The following is a 26,819-nucleotide window of genomic DNA, read 5'->3' on the forward strand; positions in this document are numbered from 1 at the left end:
GGGACTTAGTGACAGAGATACCTTTCCACTTGGTAATTGCAGTGTCTTGCAGGCAAGGGTTCTCCTGCATGGCTCTGGATCATAGCAGAACATTTCTATTTTCTGATTTTGAAATACCATCCCTGTGGCCTGACTTAAAAGAAAGCTTGGTCATACATCCGAAGTGTGAGGTAACTTATTCATAAAATTAAAGTTGGAAGTTGTGGAAGTAATGCAAGAGTAGGGGTTTTACACTTAATACTTGCAAGTTTTGAGCCCACATCCCATTTTTGAAGTTTCAATTAAAATGCCTGCCTGGTTTCTTCACACATCTTGAGAGTCCAGAAGAGTGGTACAAAAAACACCCAAATAATCAACATGCTTTTCTTTTACAAATTGAGTATTTGAGGAGCATTATTTAAAGCTCTAATAATAACATTTTTTCTTATCCAGTGATGCTTTGCTGATGAAATGCAAGAGCAACCAAAAGTCCAAGAGGTTTTAATACAAGTTAAGAGAAGCTTTTAAACTTTGTGGTGTCAAAGTAAATTAAATTGTCCCTAAGTAGTCCTTAATACAGCTGACCACAGTGATTTCTACAGGGCAATTATGGTTTACTGTGTCAGTCATCCAGCAGGCATTAATACAAAGCAGAGCAGCTCTGAAGAAGTTTGTTATGGACTGTCATGTCAAGGAGACCAGTGCTAACCTGAAACGGCCTTGATATTATTAGAACTTACTGAGGGTCAGATTCCAATTAATCCACAGACTTAACAGTCCTTGCTGTAGTGGGTCTTGATACAATTAAGGAATAATAGATGACAGGAAGGATACTTCCTGGCAGCCAATGACCAATGGCAGTATTTGAAGGCCCTTAACCCAGCTGGTCATTAACTGTTCAGAGACACAACCTGGAGCTCATATTTTCTATTATAAACCATATATTAAAGACATAAATCAACGACTACTTTTTCTTCCTCCTCCCAGTCCGTTTGAGCTGCTGCTGTTGGGCTACTGTGGTAGCAGCTAATCACCATGGGAAAATCCCAGCGGCGAGACAGCATCGTGCTGTACCTTGGAATCTTGAAAACCCCAAACTGCAGCCATCCTGAGGGCTCCCAGGGAACCCGCAGCTGGTGAGCAGAGTTTGTGCTCAGCCAGAGGGAGAAACATCTGAGAGCAGGAGAAAGGACCAGAGCAGCAGGGCACCGCAGTTTTCATATTTGGTGTGTTCTGTCACTTGTTTGGCTCTTCCAGTGCAGTAGGGCCCTACTGTGATGATTGGAACAACCACGGTAACATAGGAGCTTATTTATTATATTTTTTGCAGCAAGTTGGTCAGAGGTGCTGCTCTCCCCAGCACCAGGAAAAAGCAAAAGGAAAAACCCAAAGCTCTTGCTGTATGGGTTAGCCCCCAACACACGGCCTTGTCCAGAAGAGTGCTGTACATGTGGAGACAGCCCCCTGTCCTGCGTGGCAATGAGTGCACATTTTTTTAGATTGACACCTGGAGACATCACATGCACAGTTTATGTCTTACTGCTGCAGCAAGCAGCGACCTTTTGTAGCCATTGCTTGGTTTGCTTTTCATTGTACTTGTGTAACAACCCAGCTGACAACACCAGTGTGTTCCAGATTACTGATCAGTCCTCACAGCTGCAGATTCTGGTAAGAAGAAGGAGAAAAACCACATGGCAACAGGTGTGTGTAGGGAACAAAGGATATAAATTTGATTAAATTGCACAAGTCAATATTTATGTATTTCTCCATTATAACATGTTGGTCAGATTCCTCATCACCATCCACTGTTGACTTTCAACCACACAGATTCATAGCGCAGAATGTCAGTTTTGGGAAGTCCACACATGATGCTCTCTCCAAGGAAGAAAGGATTCTGTCCCACTTGGATGTCTCAGGGTGGTTTGTGCACCAGCTGAAACGTGACTAGAATCTGATGTAATGTAAAACCAAAAGGCTCTGTTACATTTCTGCTCCAGTACAGTACGCTTCAATGTAATTTATTATTTTCCTATGAGAACCATGACTAATTGCTAAGTCAGAAACCAATCACAACACACCAATGGCAGCAATTTACAGACATGGCAATATGGCAACTACAGGCTTTTTGTTGTTTAACTTTGGTTAGTTTGTTTAAAGTTATATGCAGCGGAAAAGGGAAGGCAAAGAAAGAAGAAACAGGAGAACTGTTTTGTCTCATTTCTACTCACTAAAAATCCTTCTGAGATTATGTTGCTACCAACAGCACTTCCTGCACACAAAATTGACAGTATTCAGTGTGTATTGTCAAATTAGATTGGTTATCATGGATATGTTTTATAGCGTATGGTGTTTAATGGATTTCAGAGGCTGAAAAATGCCTTCATAGACTAGAAAGGCATGGCCAAAACATAAGAGCTGTAAAATTCAGTCACCAAATTTACAGGAGGCCAGCTGAACAGGCCTAGTTGTATTTTCCCATGAACTCATCATGGTCAGTCTTTAATACTAAATTCAAAGGAATAAGGGATGCATAGAAGAAATCACACACACATCTCGTAAAACAAAATTTATCTTTAATTTGTAAGTGTCAACAGCAGTACAAAAGATGGAGTGATGGTGAATAGATTAAGGGTAGAGAGGACAGTCTTGAGGTAAATGAGCATAAATAGGCAGTCTTATAGACACTCCCCTGAGGGGTCTAAACCCCTATCATGGCATATACTGTATCACCCAAGGATGACATGTTTAACATATCAGGAAAGCACCTTGTGCAAAAAAAAAAAAAAAAAAAAAAAAAAATTTTAAAAAATCCCTCCCACCCGAAACATGTAGGTAAGGTGCCAACGTACACCAGAACATACTGTATATGGACAGTGTCTTTCAATTTTGTCTTTTCCATCAATAACTGAGGCAGAGGAGGAGAAGACTCTTAAAAGTACCACTGAAAGATTATTTAATATTTAATTTACCTCACGTCAATACTGCACAACAAAATCCAAGAAGTCTGTTTATGCAATGAAGCAGAGCTAAGAATAACTATTCTCTTTTTTAATCTGAGAACAGATTTTTTTCTTAAATCAATATCCTTAGCAAACTTTTTTCTTTCTTTTTTTTTCTTTTTACTGTATCAAGAGGAGAGTGTGAGATGTGATGGCAACCTTTAAGTTCATTTAAAAACTTTACACTGGACTGTACAAGATTTTTTTTTTTGATAAACTATTTACATTTTCAGACTTTAAAACATATTCAAAGCAGCAATAGACACTAGTTTTTCCTCTAAACGCCCAAATAATTACCGGCCATGGGCCCAGGTAGGTACCTGCACTGTATATAGAATTTCTACAAAGAAAACCTGCCCATTAAGTAGCCAGTGGCTGTTAAACAAGCAGCCCTCGCCAGTAAGAGCTGCACCCACGGTGTTGCTATAGGAATCAAAGCATAGTACCTTGACAAGAGAGTCTCAGTTGTCCCAACAGCTCTACACAAACTTTACAATTTGAAACAGCAGCTAGCTTGTCAGTCCAGCATGTCAGTGAATTGTGCTGATTAAATTAACATAGAGTACAATCTCACAATATACATCACAAACAAATTACAATGTCAGGAAATAAGAGTTACAGTAAGATAAGTTATGTAGTAACAGCTTATAAGCTTGTCTTAACGTAATAAAAAAAATTTTACATGGGAAATACAATAATGAATGAACATAAATGCTAAGCATTCTAGTTTGCTACAAGCTGAAGAAAGGTACAAGAAATGAAAACAACATTGCTTTCTGGAAAGCAAAACACAAATGACAAAGGAAGACAAACGGAGAATGCACACTAGCAGGTCTGCAATGTGCAGCATACAAACAGTTAAATATTTGCACATTCCCCATACTCCAAGAGCACCAAGGACCTCACTTGTGGTTTTTAGAAAGCGGAAATTACAAAGCAAGCCATGTCACTAAGTTGCTTTATAGCTTTCATATTGCTATAAATACCAATTTGATAAGTTTTCCTTCAGCCCAGTTCACCCCACCCAACCCCTTTTTACCCAGCGTGTGAAATCTCAGAATCCTTCTTTGTCACCATTTCCAACAATTCTGGTAGTTAAGAAAGGGCGTTGGACTAAAATGAAATGATTTTGCATATACATTGTTTTTTTCTTCTGTAGCAGGGCATTGCTACATATCAAAAATGTAGCTTGATCTGAGAAAAATCACAGATTTTAATGGGTTGCACAAAAAAAAAAGTTTAGAAGAAGTTTTTTTTTAAAGGAAAAAGTGTTTTGTAAATGATCAAATGAGGTCATATAGTATTATTATTTTAAAAGAACATGCTTAAGTGCCACCTTGAATCTTAAAAAAGCATGCAAAACAGCAAGGGGTCCAAGCCCATTCATTAACTTCTCATAAAAACATGAAGAACTCTATCATACATCCTGCTGGCTGCATCTCCAGTGCAATTGTTCTTACTGTGGCCCTGGCTCAGCAAAGCTCACCCCACTTAACACCAACACTGCACTGGTCTTCCTGACCACCGTGGAAGTACTAGTAACATGCTTTGTGGTAGGCGGGTAGGTTGGTGTTTTTCTGGGGGAGGATGGGGTCTAAATCTTGTAGAATGCTTTTCTGGGAGATGATTTTGAAATGCCATGCCTTTGATGTGGCCAAAAAACAAAATGCAGAAAGCCATCCCGGAGATTAGATGGCACTGGGAGGTGGTTGTGTTGTGTTTATCCAAAGCAGAGGCACACAGCTGGCTGTTGTACATTTTGCCCAGGGTGGTGTATTTACGGGGGCTAATGCTGCTGTTGGGTTTGCATTTCCATCCCAGAGCCATCCCTCTGTCTTTTCCCTCCCCCTGCACCTGAGTACACTGATTTAGGAGCACTGTGTCGGGATCCTGTGAATGCTCAGCAGGTGGTTTCACAAGCTAAATGGTGATGCCCAAACATACAGGCAGACCAGAATCTGGCCAGGTCTCCAGACTTGCTTCTGCACATAAACCCTGGAAAGCAGTATGGTTTCCATTGGGACCTTTCTCTTCCATTTTTATAAAATAAGAAGTGAACTATTCTGGCTGGTACCAGATTGTTTGGGGAGTCTCCTTCTCTTGAATATAAGTATTTAATAATTTTCCAAAATAAAATATATTGAATCTGTTAATTAAATAAACTGTTCACAGAGAAAATAGTATTACTATATTAGTGCTCCAGAATGGAGTTATTTTTCCAGTCAGTTTCTAAGGCGCCTCAAACACAAAGCATAAGAAGCAATTCCATGAATCTTCTCTGTGTATTGTGTGAACAATTTCTCTGGTGTTATAGCCTAATGTAACAATAACATGATTAAATGGATGTACAACATAAAGGTTTGATATCACTGAGTCTTGCCTGTGTTGCAAGGGCCATTTCAGTCATTTTAATCTTTCAGGGATATGCTTTTGACTTCCAAAAGCCATTATTGTTAAGTTAAATATCTCATTGGTTTTACTTGGATTCAGAAGACTGTGTTTCCCATCAAATGTAGCCAAAATTTGGCATGTTTCATGTATCAACTTTCTAAAAAAGAAGAAAGTATTCCCTATTTGTGGAATATGTTATTAAAAATCAGAGAGAGCACAAGTGAGGCATCTTGCTGTCCCAGCTACAGGTCCACAATACTGTGCTCACACTGCGGGTGTAAATTCAGCATCTACATGAGGTACAGTGACTTGTCAGCATTTAATATGGACCAACATACACTGATATAGAACAAAAGTAAATACATAACTTATACTTCACTAAGTATCCATGAACAAAAAATAAAATTCTATTTCCTATGTTATATTTACACAATTTAAAAAAAAAATCTAAAATGAGATGGCAAATTCATCAAAAAACTTTGTTTTGAGCTCCGATTAATAAAGTAAAAATGTTGGGTTTCATCCTTATGATTGTCCTTCCTTGATTTCTACTGACATTTTAGAGCCAATGTCGGCTAATAAATAGAATAACACGCTCATAGGCACAATTCAGATTCAAATATGTTCCTCCCACTCCCCCAGCCAGTAAATGCAATTTTTACCAGCTGGTGATTCCTGAACAGCCAGTCATTTTCAAGAATGTGGCTTTAACATACAGAGCATCAGCATTGAGGCAGGGCTGGAGCTAAAACAAAGTGTTCATACATACATGTATTTTGCATAAATAAATGAAATAACAAGACATAAAAATGACTCAAATCCGGCAACTGTGAGGCAGGCCCACACGAGTCGAAACAGATGACTTTTGTTCATGTAGTTTTCGTACAACAGTTTCACATTAGTCAGAAGTGATAAAAAATACCATTTATATCCAGTGCTTATAACACTTACGAAACAACATCTGTGAGTGTGTGTTTTTTTTGTACTACAAGCAAAATCAAGTTTCAGTCCTAAAGAACAGTCCTTTGTTCTCCACAAGCCTGCAGAATATTATTTTGGCATGGTCATAAAATTTAAAAAAAAAAATTAACCAACTAATCTAAATGTTTGCCTTTGTGCAAAAAAAAATAATTACATAAAATACAATGCTAGCAATACAGCATTCTACCTATGCAACAAAACCAGGGAAAAAAAAGAGAGCAAGAAAGAAAGAAAGAAAGTGATGTGGGGGGAGAGAGAGATACTTCTAACTGGAGAATTATGTAAGACATTAATAAATAGTCCTTTTTTTTTTTTTATGAAATAGTGATGTCCTCCCCCCAATCTGAGCTGAATGTATTAAAACCAGTTCAAATTCCCAAGCTATTTTAAAACAAAAAAACACTTTCTATCAGTACCTTAGCCAGCTTAAAGAGGACGCTCACCAGCTAATGACACAGCATATGCCTTTGAAGACTTGGCTAGACCAGTTTATTGCTTATTAGACATGGACTCAGAACACAGTTAAATAAATATTAAAAATATAGCCTTTTTTTGTTCCAAATTACAAAATGGTCAGAGAAATTTGACCATTGTGTTTCTATGCCATTATCTTTATAAATTGTCCTGTAAATTGAACAATCTTCTTTGTCTTGGGGGGATCGTTCTCTCACATAGAAACGCGATTCCTACAGTGCCAAAACTGGCTGTTTCTGACAGGACAGGGATCAGTGGGGCTGTCAGGATGGAGACTGCTCCTCCACAGGGCATCCTGCCATTGCAGCTCACAGGAGTGTCTGCAGAGCAGGATGCATCAGGACAGCCCGATTAACACAGGCTCCTTGTGTTGTCCGAAGCAAAACCTGTGCAGCTCCGTGAGAACATGCTCCCAGACTTCCAGAGGAGCTGCTCTAGGCCCCCTGGTACCTCTCAGCCCGAGCCTGAATTTATCACCTGTGTGCTGAACACAGCCAATTCCCAATAAAAGCTGAGGGAGCTGAGGAGCTTCAGCACAGTTATTCATCGGGCCTATTGGAACTGTATATATATACAGTGACCTATTTGTGAGCAGGAGTGGAGTATATGAGGGGAAAAAATAAAGGCAGTTTCTCCTCCGTCTTTGAAATCTAACAGATTCACAGTATTTGAATTGAATCTTGCATATTTCCCAGAATTTTCTCCAGTAATTGCATTGTTTCTAGAAGTAATACAAACAGAAATTTTAATTTCTATAGCACCTTTCGTCGAAGGATCCCAAAGCGCCTGACAAGTCACGTTCCCACATGACTAATATACAATAAATATTTTTGATGACCCATTTTCCCACCTTTGCAATTAGATACTTGAGTGTCCCTCCCTCCCCCACTTTGAGCCTCACAAATAAATCACTGCATAAATACTTAAGGTAGCACAGTTCCTTCAGGTGGGAACATGATGTACAGAGCCATGACTTGCCACAGGTTCCTCAGGCCCTAAAAATTCAGCATGGTGGACTGTAAAAGCAGATTGGATTTTACATCTGCCCTTGCTGTCTAAGTGTAGAGGTTTATAACTATTAACACATTTTTAGGGGTATTTGTACTCTATGTACATATAAAAGTACTCACTTTATTTTGCAATACATATAGCAGAGTGTTTCCAAGTGCTCCTTGAACATACAGTGTTAGAGGAACAAGTGAATTTCTCATTCATAAAGGTCATGTTCATTTTAGTAGCAGGTGCACTTTTATTTTCATATACCTGTGTGACTTAGGGAAGGGGAAATAAGAGGCTCTTTAAAATATCAATAAGGAATTGTAAGTGTAATGCCACCAACTGTACTTTTAAAAATAAATATTAAGTATTTGGACCCTTGACATTCTGGAATGAATAAATTATTTAAGAGAAAATGTGTTAAGACTGAATGCAAGGGTTAAAAGCAAAGGGGTAGAGAATGTAATCAGAGGTGGCCTCACACTGCTAAGACAGGCCTGTCCATAGCTGGTGATCGCTCTTTTGTGCTTACTTAAAATTTCACACTAATGGCACATCAAGAAGCAAAAGCAATTGGGCACATGCACTATGGCAACCATGTTCACTAATTAAGAATATCCTGTCTCCAGATTCCTGAGTACTTTACCATATTCTGGAAAAAAATTAGGCTTTATATATAATTTTTTTTAAGATGCCAAAGGATTGTCTAAGACTTTACAGTGTCTCCTTTAAGACTTTTTGTTTAAATGTTAAGATTCAAAAGTTATGAAAAGTTTGGCACATCAGAAGTTCAGCTATACATATGGAAAAAAATGGAATTCAGAGACTATTTTTAAAGAAAAGCTATGATGCACAGGTGTGCACATTTGCGGACTTGTTCTGTTTCACAATATGAAATCTGCAGTTTTTGTTTTCTAAAATAATCCAGAATAAAAACACATTCACAACCTGTAGGCTGGCACAGCATACCTGAGTGAGAATGTATAACCCCCATCTAAAACAGTAACTTAAACCTTTACCAGCATCCAAACGGAAAAAGACAAAAGGTAAGACTTGTAAGACAGCTATTGATTCATATAAGTTCTCAAGTCCTGATGTCTGATATTTATGTCTTCATCTAAATTAAAAAAAAACAAAACAAAACAAAAAAAACCCAAGTTCATGAAAAATTAGGGAAACAATCTGTCTCACACAATAAGAAACATTTAAGACCATTCTGCTGATGTAACTGTAGGAGCCACACATGCATGCAGGCTCTTTAAGAACTTTTGTTCAAAAAAACCCCAAAAAAACCCAAATGAGTCTGAGTACTTTAATTCTGTGAACACTCCTCAGTTGGCACTGACTGCCTCATGGGCTTCATTTTCACTACTATAGTCTGATTTGGGATCATCCTCATAGTCCTCGTACATTTCTATTTCATCCTCTCCGTTTATCATTTCATTTCCAGGAAGGCTTCCGCTGTCCGTCTTCATACCATAAGTGCTCTGGATGACAGGGATGCTGGGCTCAGGGCTGGCAGAGGTGCTGGAGCAATCTGATGTCATCTGAGGGGACGGCGTGGTGGTCGCCATGGTAATAGCACCAGGGTAGACAACTCCTGTTCCCGTGGTGATTGGAATCTGAGGCTGTTGTCTGGAAGGAAAAACAAGAGAGAAGTGTCTAGAGGAGGGAAGACCTTCTGCAAGTCCAAAGGAAAGAAAAGCAGGTGCTTTCCTAGAAAGGCTCCATGCATTCCTCTGGGCTTAGAGTCCTCTGTGATATTGGTTCATTATCTCCCCCAAAGGACAACTGGGAACTGAAGTGTTTTCAGTCACTACCAGACATCCTTTCACATGTTTATTCAAGCCACAGTACAAACTAGCCCTTGGACAGAGACCATCAAAAGGCTTCAGGCACTGTGTGATGCCTGCCTGCTACCACAGACACCACGTATCCAAAATCTAAACTCATGGCAAGAGTTTCTGTTAATGAGAGGACCTCAAGATTACCTAAAATGGCAGACAGAAACTGAAGTACCTAATTTACTATGTAAGTGCTAGGTAGATTCCTACAGCACTTAGACATTCTTTTGATATTTGATTGCTGGGTTTTGATTTTTATTTGGATCCATCACCAGAATGCCATTTGCTTTTCAGGATTTTATGTTTAAGATGTGGGATTTGAAGCAAAGTACTTGATTAAAAAAAATCAACAAATCTGCCCTGGAAGATGCTGATTTTGTATTGACTAGTTATTGAATGTACATCCCTATTTGCATAGTCTATTTAAAGAATCATACATTTCAATGTATTCCCAACCTTCTTTAGAGCAATACTGACCCAGTAACAGTGAGCTATTATAGATTTTAGCAGGAGAAACAGTGTCAGGTATATTTGAATAGTCTAAGGAATCTCCCTTGACCACTGTGTCATTCCATGCTAAATTCAAAAGGACATTTCATAAATCAGTCTCATAATTTCCTAATCATTGGCTAAATCAATACAGAAAATGATGTTAAGCTTATTTTAAAAACCCTAAATGTCGAGTCTTTATTGTTCATTGATCAAACTCTAATTTTGATAAATATCACACTAGAGAGTTACAGGGAAGCTGCAGTCCTTCAGGTTTGGGTAGTGATACACTGAAATCACGAACACCCTGTGTAACACACCACTGAAATAGTTTGCAGTCCTGCCACGGCTGGTACTGCTAGCCTGACTCTTACAGCCTCTGCACAGCTTGAGAAATTCAAACATCTGTTGTGTAAGTCTCGTACACCTGGCTAGCAGCGAGCAAAAACGCAGTAATTCATTTGACACAGTCATTATACTCCTGTTTGCAAATGATGATTTGCAGATGATTTACAAACAGCTTGGGATTTTTCACTAAATTTTCACTTTTTAAATGGTCTGATAAATGTTCTGTGAAAACAATTTTCAGCCAATGTATTTGCTTGCAAGAGATTTTCTGCAAACATCTTTCAATACTTTATCCATAAAATTGAACACCTACCTCACATGGGAACATTCCTGGTTTAGGATTGCATGTTTTCAGGAGTATAAACTATTACTACTAAAAACCCACAAGGATCTCCTCCACATCTTTTAGAAACAGAAAATGTTCATATTAATGAATGTTTCCATAAAGCAAAGGAAAAAGAAACCCACACATGGTCAACAGAAAAATCTATGTAGTTGTCACCAGGCCGTACACACTTAATTCTTTCTGATCTGCCCAACTAATAATCTTTCACCAGTATTTCTTCGAATAAATAAATTCACAAAACAAAACAACACCAGTTGTTCATCAAAGAACACCGTCATATCAATGCCAAATGATGCTTTGAGAAAAGTTTTCACAACTCCTGTAATACAAGTTGTAGAACTGACTCAAAGAATGATTGAGCCAAAGCTGATGACATTAAGTATCAGAACACTAATATCCACCTCTATACCTCTCCTCCCCAAAAAGTTTGTGTTTTTTCAGAAGCAAATTTCCTTTTTACAAGCAGCAAGAACAATTTTTAAAGTCTGATTAAGACAATGCTGTGAGGTATGTTGATGAAGCGATGGTCATCAGTGTTAAGGCCTAAAGGACAGAGAAATCCTGTCCTTTAGGACTCAGTCAGCAGAGCTCTTCTGCACATTCACATTTGTGTTGGACTGGGTACACTTATTCAAGTACCACCCATTTCAAAGTATAAATGGAGGTGGTCATCTGAGCATAAAGAAGCCAAATTCACAGAGGTACATTTACTTGGGAGCACACCAAACAAATGCATGGCAAGCTACTGAATGAATCTGATTGTCAAAGAACATCATTGGTATAGCAGGAAAGTTAAGGGCTTACTGAATTTGTCATTCATAAATGCAGTCCTTTTTTACATGTTAAACAAAAATCAGACATGCTGTGCATGCCTGCTGCTGGCTGGGTAATAACTTTAAATTACCTATATCTCACTGTGGAACTGTAAACATGTGGTAACTGTACCACCTAATTGGAAAGGGTCTCAAATTGCTACCCATTTGCTAGCAAAAAATTTTCTAGCACTTAAACATGGGCACCTACACACCCCCAGTAACTGGACACCTACCTCTGATTTAATACCTGTTATTATTTAGAGCTGATCAGGTTGTCACTGTAAATTCTGCTCTAGTTGCTACAGTACATCCCAGAAAGTCTTATTTTAAAATATCACAAGCGATGTGGATGGCATATGTTACTAGAGATGAGTGTTATAATTTCCTAAGTAATTAAGTTCTTGTGTAGAGGAAAACAGAGCATTTGTTCAAATTCCCACTACTCTCCCTGAAAGGAAGAGTTGGAGTTTCTAACCTACAACTCTGGCCATTATGTTTTCTTATATTTGTAGATCTTAAAAGCAGTCATGTTAATGGAGACTTTTATTACATTAAATTCCACACATTTAATCATTGCCTCTAGCCAGAGTTTTACCAATCATAGAACCTTGGAGAGGGGAGATAAAAACATACTTTACCTGCAAGCTACAGGTTACAATTCAGCTCAGTTGCTCATGGAAGTTTTCTGCCTGTTAAGATTTCCAGAAAGCAACATCAATCTTTTGGCCTTTTCAGATCCATGAGGAATGGCAGCACATCTCTACGTACCCTGGCTTCAAACCACTCCTGTCCCCACCATCTCCTCTTTGGCAAAGAAATCCTCATGTGGACAATTACTGGGGGTCCACTCCTCTGCTCTGCCAGCACCGATAAATTGCCTGTCCACTCAGGGGCTTAAGATTTGGCCCAAAATATTTAAGTAAATATAAAAATGTAAGTAACATGAAAATTCTTAGCCAAACTGACCTGCTCACAAATTTGTGGCGTTAATATTCTTAGTATTTTTCTGAAGAACATTCCTCTTTTGACTTTTGCCAAACCAGCCAAACATTTAAATTGGCAAATGACCATTGTTTTCCGATCCCTTCCCAGCCATTTTCTGACAGCTATTTAAATGTCTGAAGCAGAAATTGATTGCATCAAGCAAAACGCTCATATGTTACACACCCCTGAAACTTACATTCCCATAAGGAATGAAATAACAGTAAATCTCACAAAAGCACCCATTGTGTACTTGCTTTAAGTTCAAGCTACAGGAGTATAATATTACAGACTTATTCAAAACCATAGCCTAGCAACATTCAGACTACGTGTGTACAGTAGTTATAAACACTATAAAGGCTTTATTCTAAACATCTTACTCTGGTAAAGCACAGAAAAAAGTTACTGCTTACATCATTTTGCAGAGAAATGTATATAGCATACACTTCTATTTAGAGTGTATTAGACTGTAAAAATGACTAAGCAATGAATTATCTTTGTAAGACAAGGCAACAAAAGACAGACTCAAAATATCTGAATTTATGGTTTATATATGATCCATTTGTTAGCTCACATTTATTTATGCATTACAAAAAACTACTATTGAGGATAAATTGTAAATCACTTGAAGACTGTTCGGGATTACCTTATGCTGAAGGTATCATTCGCAAGTTCCATTAATAATTTTACTATTAAAAATAACTCAATTATTTTAAAGACATAGCTGGCTTCAGATTCAGCTTCCCCTAGATTGAAAGCAGCAATTTTTTTAACATGCTCTGCATTAAACATGAATTATTTCTTTATATTATCTGCCTCATTTGGAACAAAATTCATTCATGTCGGGATGAAGGCCTACGCACACTGTAAGTTCCACTGTGTTCTTTAAAATACTTGGCAGTTCCCAGATTTTGTTCTATTAGATGTATAACAATTATCTGAAAAGATTAATTTCCTGGCCAATTTATTCCAAGAAATCTTCACTCTCTTTCAATTCTTTGGAGGCTTTTCTTCAAAAATCAAAACAGAACCTGGCCCTTCATTAGCTTATTTCCCCATTTTATTTTAAATTTTGGCTAGTTTGTATCTTGAAATTCTTTAAACTCCCTTTTTGCATATTACCAAAGTTTGTCAAAGTTCAGTGAAGTGAGCAGTGTGAGCTTTTTGCAACAAAAAAGTTTGAGCCATGGAGAACTCCATGCTTTTTTTGGGGGGGGGGGGGGTGGGGGGGGGGGGGGGTGCGGGGTTGTACCCATAGCAGAATTCTCTTATGTTAGCCATTGGCTCACCTAAGGGAGTCTGATAGGAACTAGCCTCTACTGGATTGCCTAAAACATAAACCGACATTTCGTATTAAAAAAATGCAAACACAATGGTGAAAAATATTTTTCTTGCTTTTTACTATTTCCTTTAGCCACCTGCTTTGAATGTGTTTCTTCACATATCTCCTACTTATCTTTTTATTCTGTGATGATATTTTGTTGCCATTTTGGTGCGCCCATTCCCAATTTAATTGGTTTGTTCTTTAAAACAAAAAAAAAGCAACAAAAAAACCACCAGCAGTACTTCAAGCAGTATGAAGCGCTTGGCACATTTCATTAGAGTCTATTTTGCACTTTTGTTCTCTATCTTCCACTGAAATATTTACTGTAAACACAGAGCATATTCAATCCGAAAAACCACATTTGTCTCTTATTTCACTCTGAAGAGGAAACAGCATCTCAACTCTCACGTCTACAGTTCTGAAGGACGATTTATGTTGTTCCATCAAAACAGTGGAAAAATAATGGGGGTGTGAGGTCAGTTAGGAAAACTGTTCCAGCTGATGCTTTATGTGATATTTATGTTAAACACAGGGAAGAGTAAGTTTAAGAAGCTGGTGGGCTCAGTTACTGTGTTTCACTTAGTTATAATCTGATTTGGAAGAAATGTTGCTTTTCATTACTTAGTAAACTATTCTGCTGAGACAAATGATTCCATGTTTTATGTTCCAGTTCAAAAAAGATGTTCTAGTCTGGCTTTTTCACTAATTTTAGTTGGTGTCTTCCAATAAGTTTGTTTTAAATTATTCTTGAGGGAAAAGGGGAATTTGGGACAACAGTGGGAAGTCACAGGGAAGTATGAAATAATTATTTTTAAAATCCCAGCCTGTGATTCCTCAGGACTGTAATCTATATTCACATTGAACAACAACATGGATCTCATTTCATCTCCATTGCATGCATCCATTAGACTTCATACTCCCTTTTCCACCACTTGCACAACTAAAACTCATTGGTTTTGGTAAAGTCCAGTGCATCATCAAATAGCTGCACAGAGGTAGTTTACTTTAAACTTCTTCAGCATTAATAGGACATAGTGAAGTGGACTTAGCATAAACAGAAATTGGAAACAATCCCTTCAACAAACGGTGACATTTTCATGGTCTTCATGATCACACTGTTGGATATATGAGAAAGATGCTACATTTAAGTTGCATCAGTTTAGTTTTGAACAGCTTTCAGTGTATATATATTTTAATAGGAATTCACTCGTTAGGTAGGCACTTTCAGAAGTTTCTTAAATCCATCCTTAATATTTGCTCCCATTTAGCCATCACATTTAATGTGTAAAATGCTACTGCTTAATGCTGTTTTGAATTAGCAAACAATTCTCAAATTGTTCAGACTGCTGTTTTGGCATTTCTTTTGCATTTCTTGTCTAGATGTGATTTGGTCTGTCGATCTGCTTTGGAAGACGTAAGCTAGAATTTCATTCCCTCAATCTGAATATAATTTGTGATGTGCTGTATAAATTCAGATTTCTATTTAGAGTCCTATGTGCAATTTGGATGGAAGACTATTAGTAAACAATTTCCCTTAGCCTGAAGAATAAAAAATACAATGCCATAACTATAGACTGGAAGGCTATTTCAAGATATCAAAACCACTTCTATTTACTGATTGAAGAAAGAGCCCACATTGTTGCAGGCTGTACCACAAAATAATTGACTGCAACAGGAGTTCTGCATCCCAAGCCAAAAAAATGAGGGCACATAATCGACGTCAAGGTCAATTATCTGGTAGTGAAGTACCCAACAAAAGGAGACTATTGTGATTAGAGAAATAAGCAGAACATTGTGAATTTGGAAAGGCTGGCACTGGAGACAGGTTTTAGACTCTTTGTAAATCACCAGAAACATTGTGTTAGAGCACTGAGCATCACAGATTAATTCATAAAAAAAAAGAAACAGGAGCGAAAAATCAGTTATGGTGCAGTTGTTTCACTGGACTTTCGTTATCTTTACCCTGTAGATGTTTCATAACGCTGCTTTCTCTGCTGAACACCAGAGGAAATACCCCTAAAAACACACACAGTGTTCTTAAAACTGTGCCAGGATCTTTTTGGGCCACACATTTTGAGTTATAAATCTACCCAGTCTATCTATGCACTACTTGAAAGACTTCTAAAAAAATTTATATACTTCTCTATATAACAAAATTACTAGTAGCTTGATACCTTGATATCATTCATTTGTGTGGGTTCCTCATGCAACTGCTATTACTCCTCTCCCTTTTCCCCCTCTCCTGACTCTTTATTCTACACAGGAATAATCCTTTGTGTTTCTCTCTTTGTTCTTTTCTTAATTTAGGAAATGATGCTGGAGTCATTACTAACCCAGAATGGATTAGCTTACTAAAAACTCACAAAAGACATGATTCAAACCTTTCAGGCTAATGGGAAACAACTTCTTTTGACTTTAAAGAATTCCACAATCAGTCTCATAATCAGCATTCAGTGGCAAGCTGACAGCTCCATATTCCATCTTATGTTTTTAATAAGGTCTTACCGGTTCAAACCCTTTCCCTCTGAATGACATTAGTCAGTGACTTAAACAGATAAGTCTATTTGGCTTCAAACCAAGAGTGCTCCATCTTGGAAAACAATTACAACAATTGTACTCACCCTACGGTAAAAAACTGCCTCATCTCCTGTCTTCGAGACCTCATCAGCTGCTTGTATTCGCCAATGCGCAGTTTCTTGCCATCCACAATGCAGGTGCGTTTTGGTCGAGGCTTGTATTTGTAATTAGGGTACTTTTCTAGGTGGATTTTACTTAGTCGTGCCTGCTCTTCGTAATAAGGTTGTTTCTCTTGGTTTGACATAGACTTCCAGCGAGATCCTATGGACACAAAATGTCAGTGAGTGCTCAAGTAAAGCAGGCTTAGCTGTGCACACACACAACTCAACGTGCCTTCTTGCCGTAATAAATTTTAATTAAGCTCGTTAAATAAACTGATTTAAATTTACATCAGTCTGCACATATATTGGCTTGCACAACATGAGACACCTCAAAAGAACCCTGACTTTCAGATATTGCTGCAGACCAAGCATATGTAAATCTCTATTAAATAGGGTGCACTTAAAATCAATAGTTAAGTCTCAAAATCTCAGCCTCGTGCTGCAAAACAGACTACTTAATTTTTTACAATAAGAGCATTAATCTGTGAGTAATTCCATACCTCTGTAATACCATGCACAGTATGGTGGTTAAGGAAAGTCTGCAGCCATACTTTCACTGTTAAAAGCCTAACACATTGCCTAGGGACACAGGCTTCTTTGATATTTTTATGAGAATTTGGTTTATACACTCCTGCTAATAGATATTAATAGCTTGCTATGTAGCAGGAAAAAAGTATCAAACCTTATAGATTCAGCAAAATTATGAACAATCCCTTGCTGTCTGGGCATCTTAAATTTACTGAACTTCTGATATAAGCTTGGCAGAATACTGACACCTATTTTAAATTCTATTATGCATATTATTTTTTGGCCAGATATAGTAAGCACACAGAACAGAATCCAGAAAGTTACATTTCACAAACTCACATTGGAAAGACAAAAAGTAAAACAGAAAGTACACTGTAACTATATACACCACTTCAGGTACTGTAAACTCTCATTGAAAGCTGCACCAATAAAAAAGTTTAAAAATTAACACAGTGTACACAGGAAGAAGCAAAAGTATTCAGATCTCTTGTATTGTTTGTAAGGAGCTATCTAAACACTTGAACAGAGACGGGAATAAGAAATGCATAAAATAGCTTTTTGGTGTCTCTTAGATGAATAAAACGATTACAGCTGTGGTAAACGTGGGTGGAAGCTATTCTTTTACCAACATTTTTCATACATCAACAAATGGAAAAGTTGTATAAATATTATCCGAAGCCAGCAATATTCTGTGTCAGTTCTAATATTTCAGTTTCTTTTCTCATTGTCCTGGAAAAGTTGCACAGATATTATATGGACATAGACTTATTTGTGGCAGAGCAGATACTGACAGGTTAATTCCATGGTTAACAAACACTCAATTGCTGGCACTTCTGAAATATTTATGCTGGAAGTTTACATTTTAATGAATACAGTTACTATGCTCCTAATAGTTTTTTTCACAGAATGCACACAAATAATATAGATTCCCTACAGCTGCCAACACTGAAACAGTGAAGGTTTTATACAAAACTGAAAGGCTATTCATATAACTCACTTATATGGGAGACAAAAATATGAGAACTACAAGAAAGTTTTTGGAAGTTTCAGGACAAAGTAACATTTATTTCTATGTATTCTTGCTTCTGATTGAACTAACATGCAACAAACTTTGTATTTGAACTCAGAGTTTACAATAAAATGATTACAGAGGAAACTTGATTTTTACTTTTATTTATTATGAGCTACATTTGAAATCTGTCTTTCACTTCAAAGACTCAAAAAGCAAATATAGGTTTTAACATTTCACCACTCATTCTCACGTATGTTTCTAATTCTCTGGAGGGGTCTTAAAAAGCAAATCAAAATTTCTCAAAAATGAGTCCATTTATTTGCACAGTGGCAAAATGAAATTCATGGAATGTTCCCTGATTGTCCCGACCTATATAAATTAAATATTAACTGAGCAATATTTTAATTGCATGCTTCTAGTGCTTAGCTTTTTGGACATTGCAATATTTTGAACCAATCATTTTGGATGTGAGGTTTGCATGTACAGGTCTTATGAACTGTGTCAGGTTTTTTCTTGATGTTGCACTGTCTGACATAAACCTCTGGTTTTGATTTTGTACTTTTTTAACTTTATGCCAGTATTTACTCTAGCAAGTCCCATTTTGCATTCAGGTGATTGTAGTTCAAGTGCATTCTAATGGGGTCTTGCAGTTGTTGGGACTTTACTGGGACACAGTCTCACAAGAGATTTCACAAAACATTCCTTTTCAATGCTTCTAAGTTTTAAAGCATGTCGTGACTGCTGTTGGCAATAAAAAGTATTAGGGAAGGGGCAGAAAGGGAAAAGAAAGGGAACAAAAATGAAAACAAGCCATGACTCTTCATTTGCATAAGTTTCAGTAATTCTAATTTTGGTGAACATCTCCCAGAAAAAGATATGTCCTAAAATTAGAGAAGTCCATAGAACTGTAAAATGGTTTGGGTTGGAAGGGACCATAGATATCATACAGTTCCAACCCTGTCCCATGGGCAGGGACACCCTCACCAAGTTGCTCAGAGCCCCATCCAACCTGGTCTTGAACGCTTCCAGGGGCAGGACATCCACAGCCTCTCAGCCAACCTGTGCCAGTGCCTCACCACCCTCCCAGTAAAGAATTTCCTCCTAACACCCAACCTAAACCTGCCAACACAGCTTGCTGCCCGTTGCTTTGTGCTTACCTAGGATTTTGCTGATGTTGGAGTTGTGCATGTCGGGGAAGGCCTGGAGGATTTTCCGGCGCTCGTCCTTGGCCCAGACCATGAAGGCGTTCATCGGCCGCTTGATGTGGGGCTCGCTGCTGGCACGGCCCCGCGAGTCCCGGTAGACCCGGGCTTCAGCCACCGTGGCCCCTCCTGTTGGCCAACAATAATACTGCTGTAGTTTAGCTGCAGAGCCATTCACTGCTTTACTCCCTGTAACGTCAGGGCAGGAGGAAACAAGATGGATGCAAAACATTATTACGTGGATTAGGAAAGCGCTTTCAGTGCTGTGCTTATTTTAGCCTCTTTGGCTCCCTCTCTCTCTCTGCTGCCAGACCTATAAGACAGAGAGAGATGGGGCAACCAGTGGTCTCAGTGTAGCTGGGCAGGCTTGCCCACCTGAGATGACCCAACATCAAATTGAAGAAACAAATTGCACTGGTATTTCTCCAATTAATACATGGAGATTTGATGAGGTTTCCATTTGTGGCTTTACCATAAAATACATTCTCTGAATGTTCAACAAAACTCACATAAAAGTTACATTTGAGAATCCAAACTGATATAGGCCTGCTGACACAAGCCAATGACAACTTTGCTGCTTGAGCAGTGAAGCACGTGCCAAACATTTTATAAAATAAATTATACAGTGCACCAGGTACATGCTGCTGTTTGTATGGATCAGATTCTATTTGGAGCTGAACATTTTAAAGTTGCATCTGCTTTGATTGAATTCTAGATGCGCTTTGGAGCATTTGAACCACACATATGTAATAAAACTGTCTCCCTCCTACAGGTACACACACAGCACATTGGAGCCTCCAGGGCAGGAGACAAGGACTCCAGCTCCATGCCTGCTGGGCCATAGTGTATCCCAGTGTCCTGTCTTTATCTGCCATCAATTCAGCTTGTACGTGCCAGCCCTAACTGGGTTTTTGAATGCATCCAGCCCTGTTTCTTGACCACACACAGCAAAGCCTCATGAGGCTTTAGAGATCACAGAGCTGAGGTGTAGAACTGGTTACTATGGGAGAAACAGATGACCAAGGCATGCTTTTACTGGAAAAAAACTTCTGCAGTTGTGATGATAAGATATGTTTTCAGAGTTATACCTTAACTATAAAAAAGGCAAAAAGTGTTTATAGTGGGAGAGTGACAGTCTTAGACCTTATCAAACTGGTCATATAACTTAATACCTTGAAAAAACAAGATACTTGACAACAAATTAGTACAGCAATAGGCCTCCTTTTTTTTATAAACTATAACAGCTACCAACATGAATTTATCTGCCAAATAATATAAGATTAATTATTTACGTAAAACAAAACACTGCAGTTTTACTGAATACAGGCACAAGTTTTTAGTTGTGCAAAAATCAATTTTCCTAATTCAGAGTGAAAGCATTACATAGGCATACCTTTTTAAAAATTCTATATAAGAAACACATTTGCATGAAAAAGGGGCCCTAAAACAGAGGATGCATAACTAATACACTACCTTTTTGCCACCAGGTCCACAGTACATTAATTTCATTTAAAACGCACTGACCATACAGGATAAATTGATTTTGCTTTATATGGTGTTGACAGCCATGTTTATTGTGCAGTGAAATGTAGTGTAGTTTCAAGCTGACTATATCCATCAACACAGGGCAATATGCTGACTACTGGGCCAGATGAAGACATACATTACCCTGAGAGCAAAACACTCATTCGCATACAGCAGTGTCTTCTCCTGAGGATCACCCTGGTAATTTATGATGCCTCCCATGCCATTACTTTACAACTGACACCAATTTGGCAATTTGTATACTAACATGCGTGCACATAAAAGAAGACAGGTTTGTGGCAAATGTGAGCTGCAAAACTGTTTTAGCACTGTGCTAAGTTAAGCACCATGCCACAGGTGTTCTGCATTTACAGGAGTCTGCAGTCAGCTTTTTTACTGCAAAAGGGAAGAGCAGTTTTGCAGAGTGACCTGCAGGTAGGACCAATTGAGGGGAGTAAATGGTCAATGAGGCTCTGTTCATTGTTGCCTCCAACCACAAATATATCAAAGATACCATATTTTGAGAGAGGACGAATTTATTTAGAAACTGAAATAAATTTCAAACATAGTAATTCAACACTCAAATATTTATTGGGACAAATAACTATATAATTTGAGAAAAGTCCAATATAGCATGTAACACTTGTTCTATCCTTTAAGATAATGTAATAAAAACCTGTTACTAGTATGTGGACAATTAGGAAGTTGGTGACCAAAAAAAATTAAATTATTATTTACGCAAAAGTTATAATTTGTTATTAAGGTGCTCTACTCACAGCACAGGAAAGACATATCTGAATCCATTGGGTGTCTTTCCATCTTTTACTTTCCCAAAGGTACTTACTCACTACAGCTAAGGAAGAGTTTGTCTTTAGCCCTTTCTAACACAATTTTGGACTTTTCAAGCCTAATGCAGGTAAAGAGTAGTTTTACTGAGAACAAGATTAGAGGTGGCTTTTTAATCTGGATGTAATCTAGACAGAATGAAAATAAACAAAAACAGAGAAAAAATAAAGGGAAAAAAAAAGGCAGAAAATCACCATAAATTATCTGTTTTCATAGAAAGGTTATGTTAGAAAACAATTCTTACTTGGAGTAATAAATTACAACCATCCCAAGAAGGTCAACTCTGGCTGCATCTGCTTTATGCAAGTCTTTACTTGAAGGACTTGAAAAAGCAGCCAAAGAGTTGATGTTCTTTGAGCTTGATCTCTGGGGAAATATTTGCAAGCTGACCTATAGGCCATCACAAAAGCACTTGCAAAATGAATTTCTGCAAATAACTAAAGCAATATAATCTTCATGCTCTTCTGTCTCAGAACCACAGAATTATATTCAGCATACAGAGAATTACAATAAAATAGTTCTTGTAGCATGGGATTCTATGGGGGAAGTCAGAAGGTCCAAGTACCTTTTTAGATTAGAAATGAGGTGCTAATGATACAAAAACACATATGCTCTGTGAGGTTTTATAAGTTGAAACACATAACAAGCTTTCAAGGTTGATCTTAGATACTTCATCCTGTCAAGGACATATTTTGACTTTATTGTGCCCTATAAAAACCATTTCAACAGATTTAACAAAGTATGGAGTTTTTTCCTATTATGATAATTAGAGTTAGTAGTGACGGAGGCTCAAAGAGACACCTAGAATTTTTAAAGAAAATATATATATGCAAGTGCAAAAAAGTAGCTGTTTTAAATCTTTCTGAAAATATTTTCAGGAAATTCTAATAACTAATGAACCCAAAATAACAGATAAAATGGAAATGTACTACTGGTGAAGGGCAAGACAAGAGGAGAAATTGGTAATTGTCTCTCTGTGGTAACTAATGTTCTATCTGCCAGTTACTCTTCACACTGCAATCATAGGAGAAGGGATTTTCAGAATTAAGAGCCTGGTCAGAATTTATAATTATTGCAAAAGCAGTACAGTTTGGCTGCCCCAGCGGCTTAGTTGGCAAAGAACTCTACATTTTGGCCTAAAGACAGGGGCTGTCCTCAAAGTGACGCTTTTAGCTTCTGGAAGCGTTCACTGCCTTACTTCCTAGATCCTTTGCATTTGCACAACTTGTCATAACTTTGATGATTTAAAACTAAAATCAGATTAAAGAAGAGTGATCTCTTTTTGTTGATATATGGCAGGCAGCCCCTCTGTGAAAGCTGGATTCCATACTGCTTGAGAGGGAATACTGAGTCAAAGAAAACACCACAGACTAAATCTAAAAATGCTAGAGCTTCATGAAAATAATTTCCAACAATACTTTCATTTCTAAAGAGCTCTCTAATCTGAGAATATTAGAAAGATAAAAGAATCTGATCATCAAGAAAGATAAACATCCTCATGTGAAATAAATGTTAAGAAACATAAAATAACAGTTACATTACTTATTTATTTATTTATTCCTGCCTTTATCTGAGTTTCTTACATTTACTAAGGAATTTTTTTTAGGACAGGCATCATTCCTTCTGCATGTTTCCTTAAATCTTGGCCACATTAGGGTTAATCCTACTGTCTTTACTGGGATGTGGGTTTACCTTCCATTTTGCACATCACCTCCAACAAAATCTGAGACTGGGCCTTTACATGTTACCAGAAAACAATAATAGATGTGATAGAAAAAAGCAAAAAAAGGGCTGAGAAAAAGGTGAGAAAAAGAGAAAAGAAGTGACAGCAAAAAGAAAGAGATTTTTGTCAGTCACCCTGTTATTCCTTAATGACTCTTCACAGTACAGCCATTGATTCATGTCTGAAGTGATACATTTCCCCTGACTTCCCCCCAGACAATGGAGCTGGCTAATCTAGACTGCAGATCATCTTCCATGGACACACACCAAGACAGGACACAAAGAAATAAAGACAATCTTTCTAGGTTCCTGGTATGAAAATGACTGGTTAGTAGTAAATCTCCTCTCATCAGTTATTTATTAAGCTGAGGTGACATATTTGCCCAGTTTGGAAACAACTGATTGTGACCTCCAAAATATCTGTCTGTGGTAATACAGCTAGCATCACAGAGACCAGAACCTGACAAACATGCAAACAGGAGTCACTCTTTTACTGCAAGAGACGGGTTACTCATAAATATGGACATGCCACAAAAACAGGGAGAATGAAAAACCAGCTTAGTAGTGCCCTGTGGTGGTCTCAGCCTGTGTACACGCAAATGCAGCCTTTGTGAAACATATAGCAGCAGTTAAAATCAAATAGAAAAAGACAAATACGGAAAGAACAGAACAGAAAAAGCAGCTTTGGCAAGCTTAGAAAACAAGAGTTGTCATTTAACTAATATTTTAGGTTACCAATTTTAGAGAAAGTTGCAAGAATTACTGCTACTTCACTGTAATCTAAGTGACATGTAGCAGTTGTAGAATAACATTTATCTGTTTTGCCCCTTGCCTGTCTCTTATTTCTCCATCCCCAACACCATTCAGATTTTCTCATTCTTTACTGGCATGTCTTGTCATCACTGGCAAAATACCCACTTGGAAACATGGCAAGGTTTGGAACAGGGGTGACACAAATGTTCTGTTTGTCAGGCAGCTTTTGTTCCAAATGCTAAACAAATATTATTCAGCTGCAATTTGAGCAGTGAACATTTCTCACAGGCTGCATGTCAGTAAATGAATGGGGAGAAAAACTGGGAAAGCCACAAGCAATTCATTAAATACTGCAATATTTAAATGGCCTCTAAAATTTTTCACCTGTAAGGGTTCTGAAATGCACTAAGTAAATACTAAAAGGTGAGAATATACTGTAGCACAGGTTAGCTACATCCAAGCAACACTTCCTTATGATAAGACTTTCCTTTTTCCCCGCTAAGAGACTCCATTCTCTTTAAAACATCAACAAGAAGCACCAACTGGGAATTCCCTAAGGTCAGCTCTGAGGAAACATAAACCTCTAATTCAATAACTCCGCTACTGCACTGAAAAAGGCCTTATTATTGCAACATCCATATGGAGTCAATTGGACATTAATGACTAATCAATCCCTCCCCTTTCTATTCTACTTATAGTGTCACAAGCCATGTTTAGATTAGCCCATTTCCTGCTTAGGATCGCTCAAGCTGTCTTTTGTTCTTTCAGGGCTGGCCTGATGGAGGCAGCTTAAACAAACACACGACCCAAGTGGTGCAGGAGTTATAAACTGCCATATGTGAATGAACAAAGGGGCCATACTAAAGCCTTTTGTGGTATTTGTTAATGTTTTTCATCTGAGTTTAAAAAGACCTAATGACTTTGTGGTGAGCTGATGCATGTGGCTCGTGGCTTTGCAAAATGAAGGAAATTCTAGCCAGTTATATATCAGCATATATTTTCCAGAGTGCCTTGTTTTCAGTTTTGGTGGCAGCGAGTTTACTTTTTTTAGTACATTTGTTTTACATATGCAAGCAAAATACTTAATCTCAATTAAAACACAGCACCAGTTTTCACAGCCATACTCACAACCTGCATATACATCTTTCCCCATTTGAAAGTCTAAAGCTAAAATTAAGAGCGGAATATCTGCTGCGTGTGAAATCAAAGCAACTGCTCTCAGCTCCACCATTCGCTCACCAGTGTTCAAAGCTGAATTGTTAGCAGTGCCCTAATAAATACCAAAACATTAATTCTAAATAAGCTGCTAGCGCATCCACGCTTCACAGCCAGCCCTGCCCAAACTGTGCTATATAAATGAATTAAAACTGCTAAATGCAGCTACTTGCTTGATGGCTTACACAAACAGTTTAGATTTCTTGACCACATTCTATGGCAAAGCTAACCCTCTTGGAAACTTGGCATGGACTATAGCTAAAACAATAAAATAATGCTTTAAATTACGTGGGATATTAACTCAATTAATTAGTGCTTGAGGCCTGGCTTTAGCTCCTGGTGGCTGACACAGTCACACATGTGCTCCAACATAAGAGTTATTCTGTGAAGATCCATGAAACATCTATAGAGAAATTGGGATGAAGAAACAGCCTCTACTATGAATTTGGGGAGGTGTTTAAGTGTCATCATATTTTTCAATCATGTGCCACTTGCAGACTTCAAGACCCTTCACAGATAATTAATTAAATGCTAACAACCCCATTCTGACATTTATGTTATTGATAGAAAAGAAATATGAATCATATTTAAGTTGAAAGTTTTTCAGCCTAAGTAATGATGCCAGAAGTAAGGGACTGCCAGTCATCAGATCTAACAACAAACTACATTATTCAATTCACAAACACTGCTGTTGTTCCCCTTTGATATTTTATTTCATACAGTTTCCTCATTTGAGGAAAATAGAGACCTACAGAAAGGAAAATCATGGATGAAACAGCCCAATCCGAGAGAAAAAATGCTAACAATTATTGTTAGGTATCTGAGAAGATATATGGATTTGATTTGATTTTTCAGAAAAAAAAAAGCAGCTGGTCTATCAGCTAAGCAATTATTGTTACTATATTAATCATATTCAAATACAAAGAAGAATGCACTAATCTATTTAACATAAAAATGTTTCCATAAAAGTAACAGCCAGTGTAGCTGTTATTCACATCATTTCAAATTTCTCATGACATGAGTGTCACCTAGAACATCCAGAAAACACAACATTAATTTAAAACACAGGGGCTAATTCTGCAGTCTTCAGTCATCCCTAAAAGCTTTTTTGTTGAAAAAGTCCTGTTTGAACAAGAGCCATAGTGATCCATTCATACTTCAGTCAATGCTTTGTTCTGTTTTAAGATGGAGAAATGACAGATGGGAATTAAGGACAGAGAAAGAAGGCAGTCTTACTTCATATTTGATGGATGCATTGTTCAAGGTGTGGCTGAACACTGTTCATTGCTTGCTCACATGTTCTTTACCAAAACAATGATTTTAAAAAGCTTAAGTACAATGTAGTTTGTAAAAGGGAATTATGTTTAACAGT

At 37.7% G+C, this 26,819-nt stretch overlaps 1 protein-coding gene across 14 annotated transcripts in view; it reads right to left on the reverse strand.

Annotated features, from left to right (window-relative positions):
* Nucleotides 1-2,532: 2,532 nt before the first annotated feature.
* SOX6 (SRY-box transcription factor 6) overlaps nt 2,533-26,819 on the reverse strand; it is a 370,312-nt gene continuing 346,025 nt past the window's right edge. For 11 of the 14 annotated variants that reach the window (XM_041481269.1, XM_041481271.1, XM_041481268.1 and 8 more), the window contains 3 exons: nt 19,343-19,576; nt 16,589-16,805; nt 2,533-9,455 (listed from right to left, as the gene is read on the reverse strand). In XM_041481269.1, the coding sequence (XP_041337203.1) occupies nt 9,152-9,455; nt 16,589-16,805; nt 19,343-19,576 (755 nt within the window). In that variant the 3' untranslated portion in view covers nt 2,533-9,151. Of the gene's footprint in view, nt 9,456-12,300; nt 12,352-16,588; nt 16,806-19,342; nt 19,577-26,819 lie in introns of all 14 variants that reach the window. The other 3 variants (XM_041481278.1, XM_041481274.1, XM_041481280.1) reach the window with 2 other exon arrangements.

Source organism: Pyrgilauda ruficollis, unplaced genomic scaffold (genome assembly GCF_017590135.1).
Source record: "Pyrgilauda ruficollis isolate IOZ18807 unplaced genomic scaffold, ASM1759013v1 scaffold55, whole genome shotgun sequence".
NCBI lineage: Eukaryota > Metazoa > Chordata > Aves > Passeriformes > Passeridae > Pyrgilauda > Pyrgilauda ruficollis.